Raw genomic sequence first — 18735 nt, 5'->3', positions numbered from 1 at the left:
TACTAGGTTTGTCCAAGAGTTCCTCAATCGAGAAGTCCGACGACGTACGAAACCCAGGGCCCCTGAAGGGGCCGGTTTTTGGTCCTTTGATTCCAGGTAGTTTTTCTGAAAGTTGTACATCTGTTTGCGCAACTGCCGGCACTCGTGCAGATCCCGAACTTTCAGCCTTGCGTCGCGAAGCGCGTCGAGCCATGAGCCAGCAAAGAAAGGGGCAAATGGCACATAGTCAGAACCTGAGGCACCAAGAGATTTTTAAGGCAGTAAGTGGACTTGGGATTCTGCATATGCAGGCTAAGCCATACCGTGTTGATGGACGCATGCTAGTTATGTGGTTTCACTGGTTGCAAGCGACTTTATCGCACCCTTGTCAGCGACCCCGCTCGCTTTTCGCAATACCAGAATTATCGATGTGGCACCCATACGACTTGTGGTTGGTGTTTCGAAGACTGGTATCCGAACACCTTCCTTAACAGAGACGGGTAACTGCACGCCGGAGGTACGGCCCGCATACGCCAATATGGGTTGCATCGTGTGTGGTCCATTCGCACTCCAATTATATTCGTGTCCACCATGCGCTTCAGCTTTGCAGCAGACCAAGTGATTATATCGCTTTCATATACCTACGTTATCTTTCGTGGTTGTACACTGATCGTCGAAAGAAGTGAACACGTTTATAATGAAAGACACATTACTTGGTTACCTTCGACAAAAGAACCCAGTCATACATCACATCCCGAAGAAGTCTGGTAAGTCATGTTCAAAAAGTAAAACTTACACAATACCGCAAAGAATAGTGAAGTGGGAAGGCTTTGACACAAGCATTGTGCACAACATGTACTCTGACATTCTTCGTTGCATCCGGAGGAGAGCTCCTGTCGAACTCGTTCCGATCGATTCGTGGGTAAAGAACGAGCCTGATTTCCAGAACTTTGTAGGGGAATGGAACAGAAAAGTAGTCCTCAGAGCTCTAGAGGAGACTGGACAATACATGGGTCGCAGTGACCTTCTTGTTATGGTGGCCGGCGAAAAGGCGAGACCTCCGCCAGGACCGAAAAGGAGTTACGAGCCTGACTGGGCAGCAATCACTTTGGGCTCGTATAGAGAGCCGGTTGAAGACTTAGCAAACAACTTCCTACCTGGTGACACAAAGTACAGCAAGAATTGGAAATCCGCTTGGGTCAAAGAAGGAGAGTGTGAAAGCATACTTGATCCTGAGCGTCCTTATCCGAACTGGTTTTGGCCCGTAGCTCAAATCTACACATACTGTTTTCGGCTGGAGAGGCGGTACGCTTACATTATAACCGACGAAGAGCTTGTCCTGTTCAGAGTTGGACCAAACCGAATTTGTCCGGAAAGTGTTTCTTCCCATTCGAGTCCGCCACCAGAGGTCGATATTGACAAGTTGCAGTCCGAAGGGAAGATCGAGTTTGTCTCTTTCCCTTGGACTAATGGGCGAAATGAAGAGGGAGATGAGCTCGAAGAATTGAATGGACCGTCTGTCAACACTGCTCTCTGGTGGATCCATTTGCAAGCAGCCAATGATAACTCGATTCAATGGACCTATCCCCCTCTGGAAGACGATGCGCTTCCTTATACTCCCCTGGAAGACGGTATATCTTGGCTTCGAAATGACTCTTGCCGATCTAGTGAAGTTGATGACCGGACCGAACGAGAGCCGAGTGTCGAAAATGGAAGGCATGAAGAGGAACAACAAGCTCTTTCGAGCTTCCATGTTAGACAAGATGAGTCATTCACCATGCCTGAAAGCTCTGCCTCAAGGGTTGATATGGGCCCAAAGAGAAGAAAGACGAGTCGAACGCAGACCGCAGCTTCATTCAGCAATGCACCAAATACATCTGTTTCCTCGCGTTCCTCTGCGACATCAGGTCAAAACAGAGTAGCAAAAAGAAAGTCAGGGAGGAGGCTCCCTTCTGCTAGGCCAAAGGCTGGCAACGAAAGCGGAGGCAGTGGAAGAGGCTAGGTGGCGATGGGCCGTAGCGAATCAAATCTGTTGTGAAAGTCATCGTGGTAGTCGAGGCGATAGTTGGCGCTTTCGCCGTATAGAACAGCGAAGGATCTCCCTTCCTAAGTTTGTTATCTGAACGTCTAATTCTAATGCACTCAGGCTGACAATTTGCGTCGTGCGTTACAAGTATAAGGAAGTCGTGCGCTGAGTTCGTGTGCAACCAGACTAAACCTCATTGAGTCGGGCAGGCATCCGCAAGGGCTGGACGAAGATGCATCGTGTTTCTTTTCCGCACATCTGTCCGTATTGCGAACGCGACACTCCCAGTACAAACCTCCTGCGCTTCTTGACATGTCCCCGCCTGAAGTACTGTGTTTTATATGCCGCGAAGTCGATATCGCATCGCTCTTTACCAAAGAGCTTGCGCACAACAACGCTATCGCGCTGGGACCGCTGGAACGCATCATTGATAGAAGCGATACGTGTAATTGTTGCAAAGCAATCGTGCATTCACTCTCAGCACAGCAACCGTGGCAAAAGCTTGATGCTCATAAAGTTCTTCGCCTTCTGCGAGCTGACGGAAAAGGAACCGACGTATGGCTGTACAGCTACCCCTTCATCGAGGACGACAATGATACGACGCCGACGTTACGTATTGGAGTCTCTTGCAGCAAAGGAAAACAGACTAGCAGGCTCGCCTGGCGCGAGCATGTTGGAGACCTTCAGATTATGCAAAAATCAGCTGAACAGCTTGGTGTCTCATGCCTGGGCTGTGGTAGAGAGATGCAGCCAACGGCGGATGCTGGCCTCGCTCGAGACTGGCTGGACGAGTGTTTGCACGGTCATGATGTACTTTGCAGTCAGCCAGGCGCCGGTCCCGATCATCAATCATCAGTTGGCGAGCCATCTTCGTTGAGAGTGATCGATGTTGTAGAACGGCGCCTGATAGATTTGCCTGCCGGAACTCAATACGTCGCTTTGAGCTATTGTTGGCCCAGGAAACCTGGCCTCACAAACACACGCGCTAGCAATATCAATTTTAGCGAGAAGGGTTCGATCAGCATGTTCAACGGTTTATCCGAGACTATTGACGACGCATGTAGTTTTGTGTTGGACCTGAACCAACGGTATCTCTGGGTCGACGCTTTGTGCATTATTCAAGACGATGGGGGCGACAAGGCTCATCAGATCAATCAGATGGACCTGGTGTACGGCAATGCTTTGCTCACCGTTGTAGTTGCTCCGGACAAGACCGAAGCCGAAGGGGTTGGACTGCCCGGTTACCGCAACACATCTAACCCACGTCGCAAAATCACCCACGAAACTCATGGACTTGAGCTCTCGGTACCAAAACCGTGCATCGATGATGTCATCTCGTACACACGATGGGAGACTAGAGGCTGGACTTTCCAGGAGGCCCATCTAAGTCGCCGCTTGTTGTTCTTCACAAGCCAACAACTCTACTACCAGTGCTCTTGTGGCGTGCGATGCGAAGATACAGCCGGAGAAGGTCAAGAGCCGACGGCATTCGTCCAGCACAGCACGAACCTATGGAATCCAAAAAGCGCACACGAGGATGACTCCGAAGACATTAGGGACGATTTGTTCCTTAGTCGGTCATCGCATACGGATCCTAGTAGATTGCTTAGAACGCATGATTTTCTCCTCACAGACTTCGGTCGCCGGGAGCTTTCGTTTCCTTCGGATATTCTGAATGCGGTCCAAGGTATACTCAAAGTTTTCTCGAACTCGATGGGAACAGGGTTTTTTGCTGGTCTACCAATTAAGTGGCTTGATCATGCGCTACTATGGCAGCTTTACGACGGTGGGAAGCGACGAAGCGGCTTTCCATCTTTCTCCTGGGCTGGATGGGAAGGCATTGTGGACGCACCTATTTGGCTGGGACCGCGAGCTACGCGTAGACTCATAACATGGTATCGCTCTGTCGCAGATCGATACATGTGCATTGAAACCGAGGTGCCGATGGGGGAAGAAAGCACATCTCTTGTCATTCCAACACACAGTGCTATCGAACACCTCAACCCCAAAGACGCCTCCAGTAATGACTCGGTGCTCGCTACAACGACGCAAATAGCAGCCTTCGTTCTCGCGACTAAGAGGATGGACTATGTACACCACTCAACGGGAAAGAATGGAGAGCACGTGTGGATTCTCGATGCAAACTCACGTCGCGCCGGAATCATATTACTCGACAAAACTTGGAAGGCCATGCACGTGAATGAGGAGGACAAGCACGATTTTATCATGCTCTCTATGGCTGAGAACAGTCGCGTGGATGACATGGTAAATTTCGACGACGCTCATTATGATGATAGGGAGTGGTGTTTACTAAACGTCATGCTGGTCACCTGGAAATGTGACGGTGTTGCGGAAAGAGTCGCAGTTGGCTACATTCACTGCGATGCATGGCGTGAGGCTTGCCCCTCTACGCGGATTGTACATTTAGTCTAGCTCTGGGCTCTCAACAAAGATGGCAACGCTTGTTGGATGCTTTTAGTCATCTACTGCTTTATAAGAGTTGCTGGTATCTCTACCTATCACATACGACCATAGGACACTGAAAACTAGGCTTCCCGTCCGCTCAGCCATATATAAGCAGTGTACCGGCGGATTAGTAGTTGCGTGGGTGACCAGCAGCGAATACCCGCTGTTGTATGTTTTTGATTCTTTTTTGGCGTGGTTGGATTTGTGTGGGTCTTCGGACCGGCGCCCCAGTGAGCGAGTCAGTGGACCAGCGCAGGTCAATAACGATACAATATTGTGAGAAAACCAAGTATTCATACTGCTGTCATTTCATGCCTGTGGACAGGCGCATTGTTCTTTGATGTGGAAGTTCTAGAAGGCTAGACCTCGTTCCTCAACAAGCTATGACTGACGCAAAAATGTACTCCCAACGAGCAGCCCCAGCCACTCGGGCATTTCTCTTGCGGTGGGAAGTTTGCTGAATAGTCGGATCGTGATGTGCTCAGCATCTGATGGGTGCTAAAGACCCCGTTCTTGGCCTTCTTCATAGATATTGTGATGTAATTGCGATAGCTCGCTCCCAACCAACGCGTGCTCGTTCTTAGTCGATGTACTTAAGTCAACCGTGCAGCGTATTGAAAGTTCACCTTGTCCATGATGTCCAAGTTAGTGGTCAACGCGAGCTCGATACCGAAGGTCACAGCCAGTACATGAAGCATGGTACATCCAATCCAGTTGTGTCGAAATGTACAAATTGTCAATGACTATATAGAAGTAAAGTACAACAAACACTCCAAACCCTCCAAACCCCCAAGCTAACAACTACCACATCCTTCAAATATCATGTATGCCTGCGATTCGAGTCAAACTACGCTGTAGTTAGCAATGTTCGAGCACGCTTAGCCAGTGCTTCTTACCATTCGAATGAGTCGTATTGTTTACTCGGCATCGATCTTAGCCTCAGCGGGCTTGGACATGATGTTGACAGTGCGGGCAACGTTGGCAAAGCCACCGAAGGTGGTGTCGACGGAGCGCTTGGCGCAGTTCGCGGCGGGATCAGTGCAAGCACCCATGCCTGGAGCGCAGAAGATGTTGTCGTCCTTGCAGGCGGAAGCACCGGTGGCGGCGAAAGCAATGGCGAGGATAGCGAAGAACTGCATTTTGAATGAGTTGTTTGGTAGGGTGGTTTTGGTAGGTTTGATTATTGTTTGGTAAAGAGGAATTTGGATGCTGGCTAGCAGGCAGAAAGAGTGACTGTGAAGTGAATGGTAGAAGAGAAGGTTTGGTACTGAGTGTGATGATAGACTTTGGGTGATGATTCAAAGATGCTTTATACTGCTCTTCGGTAGTTTCTACATCGCGTGAATCGATATTGGCCTACTAGATGCAATATCCGTAGAGCTCGAAAAAGGAGATTGTAATGTTCCCGACCAAGGCTCTACCTAGTTGTTCAAAGCTCCGTTCCCTTGGTAAGAGGCCACAAAAAGTTCCGTTCCTCAACGTTCTCAAACATTAGCACGAGGACTTCGTGATAGTGTCGCGCGAGTATCTTCGCTTGACGAACGTTACCGTAGGGCTTTGTCTTGAAACGCCCTAGTGTATTGGCCAATCCCACTGCTCTCGCCCGAGACTTCGCGTGCACACTTTTGGCGCTCACGCTAAGAGCAAAAGTCCGGACTCCACAGGCTGATTCGATCTTGCGCCCCCAAAATGTCGCCTTGCGCAGCCCTACGACTGGTGTTGCTTGCTACGTCTAAGGACAACTCTGGCCTAAGGGAGCATCACACGTGGTCGAAGATGCCCCTCAAGCAGTACCGCATGAGACTCGAGTCCACGATACTTTAATGGGAGAATATTGAGTCGTGAAAGAGCCGCTGACGACTTGGCGTCCAAAAACACATGATGCGTGTGTAATTGCTACTATTATAGTTTCATGTTCGATCTTGACACGATACCTCGAGACACAAAAGCATAAGGAAGAGTCGAAGTTCTTATGCACGAATGATGCGATGCATTTTGTCGCGGCTCAGCGCCAACAGAACATGAAGAAGCTGTTTTGCAAGTGCTCGTACTAAACGCGTCCATGACGAAGGCGGAAGCATGATTCCATTCCTTCGATTAACTTGTGATTGTGGTTCCAAGACCGAGGATATCCAGACATCTTCGTCATCAGCATTTATTTTAGAGGTCGAGAAGGGTTCCTAGGACAGCTCTTAGCACATCAAATCGCCCAAGCCTTGCAGTGCAGTGTGGGCAAAGAGGCGCGGAAGAAACTCATGAGATCCTGGCGCAGGAGTTTTAGTGCTGTAGCAAGGGTTGATGTGTGTGAAGCACTGACGAGAGGGAGAGCTGGAGGCGAGTTATATACACGAAAGTTGAGCGAAGTTGTATGAGAAGAAAAGTGACGAAGCAGTGTTAAGCTGTTAGAGTGGGATCGATGTATACAGTTCCATTGAAGTGGAGTACGGTGAGTGGAGGTACGCCAGTCATTAGCGAACGGAATTACGTCCATGTCCATCAATTCAAAAGCTATCTCCATTGGTATAGAATCGTTTCTCCAATCATTCCGGGACGGTCATCGCAGATGTTGCTCCTCAATATGTACCTCTTGATTCCGAACTCCAATCATACGTCAATCGTACTTCGTAGCTATGTAAAGTTGTTCGTGGTTATTCTTCCTTCAAGCATGCCTTATGTCTATAATGCCTTATGAAGCCACGGGCGCTTGTGTCTGTGCAGAAGCAGCTCCGGGTCCGCCCTTCTGTCCGTTCACGGAGTGCTCGTTCAAGAACTCAGGATCATTCTCGAATTCCTCTCGCACCTTCGAAAGTTAGCAAAAGCCATTCTCACATTATGACATCCCAAACTTACAATGTCCAAACCCCCAACCAGCTCACCCTCTACATACACCTGCGGGAACGTCGGCCAGTCCGAATACTCCTTCAATCCCTGCCTCACCTCATCATCTGCCAGGATATTGAAGAAGCCATACCGAATGCCCTTCTCTCTAAGAAGGCCTACTGTCTGCCTACTGAAACCGCACTGTGGCGCGCTAGGCGTGCCCTTCATGAACAGCATGACGGGCGCCGCCTTCACAAGCTCGCTTAGCCGCGCGTTCAGCTCCTCCTTGTTCGTTTCGGTGTCGCCTGAGCTGTAGTCTGGCGCGGTCTTGGGATCTGAGGCATTCGGTGCGTATCCGGCCAGGTTCTTCGCTCCATTGGTGTCTGCGCCGTTTGTCTGAGGAGGCTTGTTGACAGTCTGTGCGGGCGGGAGGCTCGTCTGAGCGTCGCCGCTTCCTGCTCCGGCGTACTTCTCTACTGCTGCGCGCACCTTGGCGGCGTCTGAGCCTGAGACAGTCTCTAGCACCTGTCCTCCTCGCTGCAGCACTATGAAGGGCACGGCGGATACGTCATACTGCTCTGCAATCTCGGGCAGCTCTTCGGCGTCGAGGGCAAGGAACGTTATGGGCGCATTGGCGGGGTATGTGCTAGCGAGGGTGGAGAGGATGACGGACATCTGCTTGCAGGGCGCGGCCCATGGTGCGTGGAAGTAGATAACGGCGAGCGTGGACGGCGGCAGCGACGAGATACCGGACTGGAATGCGGACTCGGACGTGACTTCTTGAACCGTCGCCATGGTGGTGGATAGTGGTGGGCGTGTTTCCCTGCAGCGCTGAATTGTTGAGTTTATGCAGGACCTGGGACGGTGGAAAATGTGGACAGCGATGTGAAGAAGATTTCCGCGGCGTTCGTTTGTAATGGGCGGATGGGGTGAGAATGCACGAGCATCTGATAAGTTGCTTTTGCCTTCTGACGTGCTCTTGCCCCTCCAATGCGCCGAATTGCGCTCGCCAAGCACTCGCGTGAGTGGATTTTAGCCCCTCCGCAAAACCTTATCAGATCATCCGGAGCCAACGGCCGCCGACGCCGACGCTCAAAAAAAGTTCCCAGCACGCCAAGATTTCGGATTCGCGACTTGCTCTCGAACAACGTGAACATGTTGCGACAAGTGTAAGTAAAGCTATTGCAGCCATCTGCGTGATTTACGTACTAAGAAGGCAAATAGGAAGCCCAAAAATGCCCGCGCGAAGCGGGCAATGGACAAGCGTGAGCCGCTCGTCCACGAAAACCCCAAGACCACGCTCTTCGTCGCCGGCCAGAGGACGTCGCAAATCCTCAAGCTTTGCACAGGCGACCTGCGCATGCTCAAGAAGCCGTTCGTGGAGAGTTTCATGAAGAAGAACGACATCCACCCGTTTGAAGATGCTTCCTGTACGTTCATCTACCGCCCAATCAGTCCTTCCTCTGAAGTCCTCCACTTCATCCTTATACGGCTTCAGCTAATGTTTTTTTTTTCAGCCCTCGAGTTCTTCTCCCTCAAAAACGACACCTCCCTCCTCATCCTCAGTCTCCACTCCAAGAAACGCCCCCACTGCCTCACCCTCGTCCGCACCCACGGCCACAAAATCCTCGACATGCTCGAGCTCTACATAAATCCCTCCACCTTCCGCACCCTCCAGCAATTCAAGAATAAGAAACCCGCCGTGGGTCTCAAGCCCCTCATCACCTTCCATGGTACCCACTTCGAGGACCCCAACCAGACGAAGTGGACGCTCGCGAAAAGCCTGCTGCTGGATCTTTTCAGGGGCCAGGAAGCGGGCGAGGTCGATGTCGAGGGACTGCAGTATATGATTAGCATTAGTGCCGAGGAGGAGGCGGATGGGGAGAAGGCGCCTGAGTTGCGCATACGATTCTACCTCATTAAAACTCTGAAATCCGGACACAAGCTTCCGCGCGTCGAAGTTGAGGAGATGGGCCCGCGCATCGATGCGGCGCTAGGCCGCGAACAATTCCCAGACCCAGACATGCTGAAGGATGCGCTCAAGAAGCCGAAGGGCGCCGAGCCTAGGACGAAGAAGAATATTGACATGGATGTTATGGGTGATAAGATGGGCAAAATCCATCTGCCGAGGCAGAATTTTGGCGAGTTGCAAAGTAGGAAGATGAAGGGGTTGAAGCGTGGGAGGACACCGGAGGCGGATGTGGAGATGGATGATGCGGATGTGGTTGTTGATGAGGAGACGGTGCCGAAAAAGACAAGGGTCTAAGTCGACAAAAGGCGTCAAGAAGCTCAGATGAAGCCTGAGTGAGACGACGGGATGTTGCATGGGCGGCGTTAAGGGCATGCTTCGGCGTTGATATGCAGATATACCACTTCATACAAAAGTGACCCTATTTACGATTCAGATTTCTTCCTATCTAAGATCACTTATTCAATCATCATCCCCAGCCTCATCTACATCCAGCCACCTGGCCCGACACCTCACAGCCGCGCTCCTAACCTCTCTCTTCCCATCATCCAAAGCAGCCGTCAACTTCTTACATACTTGCCTTCTGTATGGCAATACAACCTCTAGCTTCAGCTTGTCCGGCACCAGCATCAGACATCGGCAGGCGGCTGCGCGCACTCTTGCTGGTGACGGCGACTCCTTGTTCACCACAGAGTTCGCTAGCAACCGCGAAATCAGACTCCCCGCGTGTTCTTGCACGACCTCTGGCTTTTCTCGAAGCGTAGAGGCGAGCGTGCCGATCGCGGCCTCTTTAACAAAGTCCTCGCCTTTGAGGTCGAGTGATTGGAGAAGCAAAAGTATCAGAGAGGGAACTTCTTCGATGACAATGTCGAAGGGTAGCCATCTCAGTATACCACTGAGCGCGATGAGATAATTAGGTCTCGTCTCGGTTGACGCATCGCGGAATGCTTGTGTGATGTTGGGTACCAGTAAAGCAAAAGACTTCTGTTTGTGAAGTCCGGAAATCTGGCAATGGTTTTGTTTCGTCAGAAGATCGTCAGGCTGAAGAAGTGTGCTAAATCCGTGAGCTATAACCGTCCCGTATTTCTGGTGCGATAAGAACCCTAGAAGTTGCGGGTATAACTTGGCTAGAACGGGACTGCTTCGAAGGAGGATGCCCTTGAGGCATGCAAAAATGATGCGTATCCTGGGCGGATCAAGTTTCTCCGGGGAGAACAGTTCGAAGGGAGCATTCATTAGCGGGTCCATGCAGGTTTTCAGGGCGGCAGCTGAATAGAACTTGTTGATGACGAGGGACAATTGGCGCAGAGAGACGGAGCGTACGGAAATGGAGAGATCGGGTTGTTGAGTGTAGTTCGCTAGCGAAGAGACTAGGAGCTCGATTTCGCAGGGTAGTCGAGTCTCTTTACGGAATGAAGCAAGAAGGTGGGTAGAGACAATCATAGTTCTGTGGGTCTCGAGAGGTGCGCTGATGCTAAAAGGCGGAAGCTCGGCCTGCGGTGTGTTCCTGAAGAGGGTATAAAGCTCTGAAGCAATTTCTTCCTGCTTCTCTGCAGATTGCGACCGGACGACGATGTTGCAGATTCTGCCGACGAGGTCGAGGGTGGTTTCGTTGTCGAAAGCTACGGGGTGAGAGCCATCTGTGCTAGATGTACGTTTCAAAAGCGGCAGTACGATGTCTTGGTAATAGGTCGAGGTATTGGGATCCTGTTCGAGCTTGCTCGAGCCTTTGGTGAGCGCATAGAGAATCGCTGACAGAAGGGCCACGATGTACCCAGACGAAGCGTTCTGCGAGACTGCAGCAGAGAATTTATTCTTCAGTCGGAGAATGACTGTATCGAAAACCTTCTCTTCGCTTGCTAACTTTGCGAAAGCTTCCAAGACGGCTACATGACCCTTCGAGCCTTCGTCTGTGTCTGGAAGTTGTGCCATGAAAGCCGGGAACGCTTTGTCGATAACGACCTGAGGTTTCTGGTGTGCGATTTCGACCAGGCTGTTTATGGCACTCTCCTTGATCTCATCCTTTCCGAACGACTCCTCATGGATGACAATGGCGTGTAGTAGCTGTATTATCTTTCCAATATCGTCTTCATTTAGAAGCTCTCTGACTTTCGATAGCTGAAGCAAGCCGTCCGCGCAGACCAACCGATACGAAACGTTGTTGATAGGCGAAGTCTCCAGGCCGTGCAGTACAATATCTAGGGCTTGATCGCGGTACTGCGACAGTGCGTTATTCGGCGCGGCTGCACCGGCTGACCCTGTCGACCGCCAATCTCCGTACACATCGATATTAGCTTTGATTAGCTGGACCAGCACCTCCAATAGCCCTCTCCGCTTAGCCATGTTGTCGGCGCTCTGGAACAAGGTGAACATGGTCGGTAGAATCCCAGCCAGGAGAAGGTTGGTGACATCCGGTGAGACATTAGCGATTCTTGACAGTATCCTGGCTGCTGCTTGAGATTGCTTTGTAGGAGCGTCTTCCAAATGCTCGTTACATTCTTTGATGATAGGACGAAGATACGCATTTAGTGGCCCGTTTGTGCCCTGGGAGAGTGTTTGAGCTATTGCTGCCAGTCCGTCCAATGCCTCCTCAGCTAAATCTTCTTCTTGAACGTTCAAGATCTCAAATTTTAGCGCGTCCCATAGCGTGATCGAGTAAAGTGAAACAGTCCGCGGGCCGTATTCCTTGACAGACGAAATGATAGTGTGGAGGACATCGCGCTTCGTGTTCATGGACGTCGAGTCCAGCTTGTCCAGCAGGGCCGGGAAAGCATAGGGCGCGAAATCCGCGGTCGACGAAATGCACTCTCTTAGTCTATCCTTCAAGTCCTGGGCCGTGATACCGTACGGATCGTCCGGTGGAGGTCGGAACGTGATGGGGAAGTAATTGAAGACCGCATCGAACAGATCCTGAGCATCCGCTCCAACATCCCACTCCGTCATAGGTACGCGCAGTATGGAGAACACAACCATCAGATTCCGGGGATCCTTCTCACCGTCGAAGTATGCAATGAACCGCGAAAGGAAATCGGGCTTCGAATCATGCAGGGTTCGCAATGCATCTCTATATCTCGCCAGCAGTGCGTCTATGAGGCGTAGCACGGGGTATCGTTCGCTTTGCTGCTTGTACTGGCGGAGTGGGCTGGTGTTCGCAAGAAGTGTTTCCATAATGTCCTGTACCCGCCCGTTGTCCCACTTCCCACGCTCCTCGAGCGCTAATAAGGCTTTCGCGCATGAGCCTATGCCTTCGCCGTCTTCGGTGCGGGAAAGGATGAAGTCGCAGAGAAGGTTTCCTAGATGTTCTCAATATTTGATTCGTAGGATGGAGCGGACGAACGTACGCTGCTGCAACGACAGCACTTTCGGCGGGACGAAACCAAGCACCTCCGCGAGGTAGGCCATAGCTAGTAAAGTCAGTGATATCCTTTGCTAAAAATCGGACAATTACCTTTCGACCGAACCGCGCCATCCTCACTGTTGAAGTACTCACCAAGCTCTTCAATGAGCATCAACAGCTTCAAGTCGCCATCGGCCAATCCTGCACGCACCCGTCAGTCGCGTCTTCCCCGCCGTCTCCCGTTCTCACTCACGCGTTGCACTCTTCTGTGCCACCTGGCTCGCCTCACGCTTATTCCGGTCATAGTCCAGCAAGAACTGCTGGATGTCTGACATGCTCACAAGATAATTGAAAGAGCAAAAGAGTGCAGTTCTGTTCACCGCGGGGTTGCGCGATACGCGAGTTCCCGATATGACGAAAGCTACTTCCTGTTGTGTTGATTGGCCGATGTCGGAAGGTGGGGCTTCGCAAAAAAAAGTTCAGGGCTCGCGGGGGAGGTGCGGCGCGTGAATCAGATTGCAAGATTAATTGAACATATGAATTTGAAAGTGCTGAGAAGGCATTGGACCGTTTAAGAGTCAGGCACTGGGTCCTTACGTCGTCGTTGTCCCCCCATTGCTTTCCTGCTTTGCGCAGAAGTCACCCCAAGTCACCCCACCATGGCCGAGGAGAAGCCCAATTGCAAGGTCGTTCTTGCCAACAACATTGCGAAGAAGCTATTGGAGGAGGTCCATGATGGCTTGAAGAAAATCGATCGCAAGCCACTGCTCGTGGGCTTCCTCTCGTCTCAGGATCCCGCCGCAAGGGTTTACGCGGATTGGACGGGCAAGACTGCTAACGAAAAGTGAGCATGTTCGTCTGTTTACTATGCAGCCACAAGTCACAACAACGAGCACAGACATCCTAACAATATGTAGTGGCTTCGCATTCGAGCTTCGCGAGATTGATCGCGAACTCCTTGAAGACGCCCTTATCGACGCGAACAACGACGACAAAGTCGATGGCATCATCGTCTACTACCCCATCTTCGGCAACCGCCAGGACCAGTACCTGCAGCAAATCGTCTCCATCGATAAAGATGTTGAAGGCCTCTCGCATCAATACATCTTCAACATGTACCAGAACATCCGCTTTCTTGACGATGCGAACACGAAGAAGAGCATCCTGCCGTGCACCCCGCTCGCTGTGATCAAGATCCTCGAGTACCTCCGGATATACAATACTATACTGCCCTATGGCAACAGACTACATGGGCGCACAATCACGGTCATCAACAGAAGCGAGGTTGTCGGGCGGCCGCTCGCTGCGCTACTGGCAAACGATGGAGCCTGCGTATACAGCGTGGATATCAACGACGTGCAGATGTTCACGCGAGGCGAAGGGCTACGCAAACGTAGGCATGAGGTCGAAGAGAAGCCTGGATGGACCATCAAGGACTGCTTGCCTGTGAGCGACGTCGTCATCAGCGGCGTGCCAGGCGATACGTACAAGGTCCCGCTAGAAAATATGCGTGACGGCGCCGTCTGCATTAACTTCTCGAGTGAGAGGAACTTCACACCGGAAGTCAAGCAAAAGGCATCCATCTACGTGCCTGCGATCGGCAAGGTCACTATTGTGGTTCTGCTACGGAACTTGTTAGTAAGTGAATTCGAGTCCTACTAGCGTCAATCACTAATATTACTACAGCGCATGGTGCAGAACAAGATCAACGCAGCAGAGGATGCCGCAAAAAACGCTGCAGACGAGAAGGCTTCGTAGGTCTTTTACAAGCCTTGAGCGTAGGCTATTTCTTTTCGTCTCGATACCCTATAGAAGGCACAGAGCCAACAAAATCTTCACATCACATCGTCTCCATCTTCAGATCTGTGTGATTTCTTACCACATTTACCAACCCCGTTATGCTTACTTGCATACAGCTGCCAAGGGTGAAAACTTGAGACAGCCATCAACAGCATGTCGTACTATTCTTACCACCGCACCAAAGCTACCCGCTCAGACTATCCCACTAAATCTCGGAAGATGATCGGCGAGATGAAGAGGCAGCGAACGGGCGCGGTCAGAGAGACATGGGATTGCGTAGCGTGATGCGAGAGTGAGATACAAGTCACTGTTGGACGCGACGTCTGGAAAACGACAAAGCGGAGAGGGCTAGGAGCTCATAGCTTACGCAGATTAAGCAATGATAGCAGCGATAGCCGTATCGTACGGGACGACAACTCTCTACCATGTTACTACTACCATATGGCATGGTAGTAAGATTGTACTGAAAGTCGAAGTGGCCCCGAAGCTATTATTCAGTGACTGCAACAAATCACATTTGTATGCCTTAGCACTCGCGGGTCTGTCTTGCTCGAGATGTATCGCAACGACATCCCGCGCATAGAGAAAGACATAGTTGCTATTTTCGAACGACGCTTGGATCACTCTCGAAAAAGCACCCGTTGCATGACGGGCGGGAAGGAGCGCTGCCACGATCTGGGGTCCAGGGCTCGCTGTTGTACCGTGTCAGCAGGGGCTAGCAGCCAGGCGTCCGACGTGCTCGAAAGTGTGTGAAGGGTGACAGACATTTTGACTGTGAGACAATGATTTGGTGAACCATAGGAGATAAGTGTGTGCGCCGAGGTGCGCCGAGGTGTGTCGCGGGTGTAATGTAGGTGATGGGGTGCGCATGCATAAGGCTGAACCGCGGTGCTACGGTTGCCGTGGCGGACGCATGTAGGTCGGGGAAAGGTCCTATCGGCAAGACACTGCGTACGACTGTCGCGGCAGTGGCGTTGTGAGTGCAGATACAATCTTAGAAATCAGAGCACAGGGGTTCACATAGAGGTGTAGGTCACCGCCCCCATACGTGCTCGCGCAGTGCGCAAGGGGCTAAAAGCGTAAAAAGTAGGTACTGGTGAGTGCGAAGCAAGGACTGTTGCACGAACAGGGTCATGCTGAACAGAAGGTAGTTCCGTGGAGGGATCTCATATCCGTCAGTGCTTCAACGTTCGTGGTGCTACGTAGAGCTTAGACCTCTTACTTTTATCGGTCATCAGGTGGGCGGTTGGGTCCGAAATGCGGCAAGTCGGAGGATATCGAGGTTCTTGCTCAAGATGTCCGATGACAGCCGGTAGTTGCTCTTGTAGTCAGCTTGTATAATGACCTAGGACGCCAGGGTTCGATTGACAAATTGGACAGTAATGCTCAACAGGCTGTCCAAGCTCATTCGAGAGGACATAAGCTGCATCCAATCACAGTACGACCTTTCTAGAATGTTGAGTACAATCGCGTAAAATGACCTGGTGATAACGTTCCAGTCGCATGTTTTGTGCTCGCCGGAGACACCACGCCTAAGGCTGCATAAGAGGACACGTGAAAGCGGTCGCAGGGTTCTCGAAAGTTCCTCGCAATCTATCTTGGTTGGTCGAAGCTTGAGTCTCGTTAATCTATTCCACCGGTGAAGAGTCGTCTGTGCCGATGCGCGCATCATGCCGAGCGCAAGGCTGTCTTCCGTTGGCGTGCATCCGTGGATGTGTTCTCGTGACGCAGCAATGTTGGCCAGAGCTTGCCCCACGGTCTTTCGACGGAGCTAACGTCTGTGAAGAAGTCGACGGTGTGGCTTAACCCCCCGTTATCCTTTGCAAATTTGGTGCACCCAAGCTGGCAGCAGAGACGACAACCACACAGACGACCTCGTCTCGCTGGCTATTGGTCATGTCATCAAGCCTTGCTGCGTACACGCCACAGGGTTTTATGGCAAGGTCTCCTGAACAAGATTGCAAGTGGACGGCTCGCATCTTGGTCTGACAATTGTATCTTTCGATAAAACGTCAAGCTTTTCGATCCGGCAAACCTCACAAGCATGGTTGAGGTTTGGAAGGTGAAATCCGACCCGGGTGACCCAGGGCAACCATAGCAACCAGGCAATGTGCGAGCGGCTTTGCTGACCCATCTCGACAAAGTCTTGGATTTAGACATAAGTGTGCAGTGGCGATCTGGCGGTACAAGCATGCAACCTGCAGGTACCCGCGTACATTTCATAAAGACCAGTGTAAGACACCTCTGTATGCACACACAGAGACTTCGAGATGCGAACCCTTTTGCCACCCCATATTCAGGCGAGGTGTACCATGTCTCAGCTTATGGAAAGACACTTTTCGCTGTGTCTTCATGGTGGCGCTGCTGCCAAGGGTGCCGGCAAATGTCGATCGAGAGTCTGTTTTTTCTTCTCCTCGGACTTCGTGAATAATTCCTGGCCTACCAGAGTCGATACTGCGGAATAGCGCCCACGCTTTTGGGGCTGAGTGTTCATAAACGGCCCCCGACGTACTGGTACTCGGTCCGCATCATGGTTCGCTTGGTTCTTTCGAGAAGATAGTTCACCTTGGCGGTGCTTAAACTTCTCAGTGAGGACCTTACGTTGCAGCTGCTATTGTTAAGTTATACGTTCCATAGCTTTATGTCAACTCTGGGAGCTTGCCCAGTGCTCCAAGAGCTTAAGCGTGTACGAGGTGGTTGTGCTCTTCATGTCTCACAACGGACGGGCAATACCCTCTAGAAGCACTGTCCGCTTTGTGGGGATGATAGGTCGTCCATTTGCACAGACCCCGCCCGATACGCCTCCCTGTGAGTCCTTGATTAGGGCTTGGACTGTGCTTTCCGGATTCACATGCGCGTGCGGTCGTCCATCAGACCTTCCTCAAGCGTAACGTCCTTGTAAATGTATGACAGCGACCCCCAATTGAGCCGGTTGTTGACTAACAAGGCTTACACAGAGTGTCGAGGGCTACAGCTCTGTCCGACGCACAATAATCTGGTTTTCGTTAACCTTTCGTGGTTGTGTCCGAGACATGATGGAGGGCGAACTACTCATGCCCTCGGTCGAACAGGAGCACGACCCAGTATCCCACTACAAAAGGCGAAGCATGGAGAGCGATGAGGTGCAGGTCCAGCAGCTCATCTCCCCAACGAAGAACACATCTTCATCACTAGACCACCCGGAAACCAAGAGTCGAATTGGCTCAACATCGATAAAGTCGATCAGAACAATGTCGTATCCCAAGAACCAGCAATCGGCCAACGGCGCTGCCCAGGTATGCACCGCTCCTAGCTCTTCTTCTGGGATATCTGCTAACTCCTTCGAATAGACGAATGGTAGTAACTCGGCCGATCCGAGTACGCAGCCCTCTACATCGCCTTCATCACCAGCTATTCAGCGTTGGATGGGTGAGAGGCCATGGGAGGAACCCTTCCACGCCCAGGGATCTGGGTCCGCTACATCCGGCACTGCCAACAGCGGTACATCGACCGAAACGGAGAAGAGGTCCTGAGCAAATGGCTTAGGATAAGCACTGTGGATGCATGCATTCAGTGAGCATGATGCAGCTCTCCACATGTGAGGTGGCAATTGGGAAGGTGTTGTTGTGCGAACATATGTTCTGGGTAACTCGATCTACGATGTAATTTATGGTCAACCTGTTGATGAGCGAAGTTGGACTGGCGAGATTGCTGATGGGCGTGCTATTCTGTTACGAGTTGTGTATTACTTGCAATGTGGTTTCCTTGGTGTTAGCTATGGAAATAGACTGTAATGATTGTTATCGCCGTTGAGTGTCGCAACTGTCTCACCGTGAGGACCGCAAAATGAAGCGCGTGGTCGAAGTCAAGCTAGCGAGCGACTACGAAGCGTGTATGGGAAGACTTCTGTCGGGCCGACATGATGAAGGATGGCACGCGAAGTCGCCGTGAAACGGGGCAAGTCATCGTCGCGTCACGCTCGCGTCCCGCCTCGCTCCTTCCCCGCCAGTTCTCAGCTAGGTAAGCGTGCCTCGGCTTATCGATCGCTGTCCCAATCTCTTAGGTGTTGTTCGTTCTAGCAATAATGTTCCCAGTGTCTACTCTAATTTGAGCGTCCAGAAGCAAATCGTGGCTCTATTCAATCAGCATGTTCAGCGACATGAGCGACATGAGTCGTTGGTAAAGTATTCCGGTGCCCGTACCGCGGTCGAGGTGTATGTAGTGTGCAGGTATCCTACTTCCGCCTCATCTGGAAGACCTCCCACAGTATCACGACCATCAAGCTGTTGCTGCATTGGTTTTATCAGATGTGCTTTTTGGACAGCAATGAGAGAGTAGCGGAAGAAGCAGGACAGCCGG

General features: G+C 51.4%; 7 protein-coding genes across 7 annotated transcripts; 4 read left to right on the top strand and 3 right to left on the bottom strand.

The window, feature by feature from the left end:
- Window positions 1-3028: 3028 nt before the first annotated feature.
- N0V89_011662 (uncharacterized protein) lies at window positions 3029-4438 on the top strand (the record flags this gene model as incomplete). Its single annotated transcript, XM_056220390.1, has 1 exon — window positions 3029-4438. The coding sequence occupies one exon, from the start codon at window positions 3029-3031 to the stop codon at window positions 4436-4438; it is 1410 nt and encodes a 469-aa protein (XP_056065693.1).
- A 950-nt stretch (window positions 4439-5388) lies between these two features.
- On the bottom strand, window positions 5389-5610 carry N0V89_011661 (uncharacterized protein; the record flags this gene model as incomplete). Its single annotated transcript, XM_056220389.1, has 1 exon — window positions 5389-5610. The coding sequence occupies one exon, from the start codon at window positions 5608-5610 to the stop codon at window positions 5389-5391; it is 222 nt and encodes a 73-aa protein (XP_056065692.1).
- Window positions 5611-7157: 1547 nt separating this feature from the next.
- On the bottom strand, window positions 7158-8086 carry GRX3 (glutaredoxin; the record flags this gene model as incomplete). The annotated part of the gene is made up of 2 exons (XM_056220388.1): window positions 7158-7271; window positions 7322-8086. 2 exons carry the CDS (start codon window positions 8084-8086, stop codon window positions 7158-7160), a joined length of 879 nt encoding a protein of 292 aa, XP_056065691.1.
- Window positions 8087-8446: 360 nt separating this feature from the next.
- On the top strand, window positions 8447-9557 carry RPF2 (rRNA-binding ribosome biosynthesis protein rpf2; the record flags this gene model as incomplete). The annotated part of the gene is made up of 3 exons (XM_056220387.1): window positions 8447-8460; window positions 8516-8721; window positions 8809-9557. 3 exons carry the CDS (start codon window positions 8447-8449, stop codon window positions 9555-9557), a joined length of 969 nt encoding a protein of 322 aa, XP_056065690.1.
- A 165-nt stretch (window positions 9558-9722) lies between these two features.
- On the bottom strand, window positions 9723-12932 carry N0V89_011658 (uncharacterized protein; the record flags this gene model as incomplete). Its single annotated transcript, XM_056220386.1, has 4 exons — window positions 9723-12553; window positions 12602-12664; window positions 12709-12798; window positions 12851-12932. 4 exons carry the CDS (start codon window positions 12930-12932, stop codon window positions 9723-9725), a joined length of 3066 nt encoding a protein of 1021 aa, XP_056065689.1.
- A 324-nt stretch (window positions 12933-13256) lies between these two features.
- On the top strand, window positions 13257-14355 carry mtd1 (Methylenetetrahydrofolate dehydrogenase [NAD(+)]; the record flags this gene model as incomplete). The annotated part of the gene is made up of 3 exons (XM_056220385.1): window positions 13257-13441; window positions 13515-14235; window positions 14284-14355. 3 exons carry the CDS (start codon window positions 13257-13259, stop codon window positions 14353-14355), a joined length of 978 nt encoding a protein of 325 aa, XP_056065688.1.
- A 3149-nt stretch (window positions 14356-17504) lies between these two features.
- N0V89_011656 (uncharacterized protein) lies at window positions 17505-17909 on the top strand (the record flags this gene model as incomplete). Its single annotated transcript, XM_056220384.1, has 2 exons — window positions 17505-17672; window positions 17727-17909. 2 exons carry the CDS (start codon window positions 17505-17507, stop codon window positions 17907-17909), a joined length of 351 nt encoding a protein of 116 aa, XP_056065687.1.
- Between the last annotated feature and the right edge of the window lie 826 nt (window positions 17910-18735).

This window comes from Didymosphaeria variabile (genome assembly GCF_027946475.1).
Source record: "Didymosphaeria variabile strain IMI 356815 chromosome Unknown scaffold_9, whole genome shotgun sequence".
Lineage (NCBI taxonomy): Eukaryota > Fungi > Ascomycota > Dothideomycetes > Pleosporales > Didymosphaeriaceae > Didymosphaeria > Didymosphaeria variabile.
This window is presented reverse-complemented; position numbering and strand designations above follow the sequence as displayed.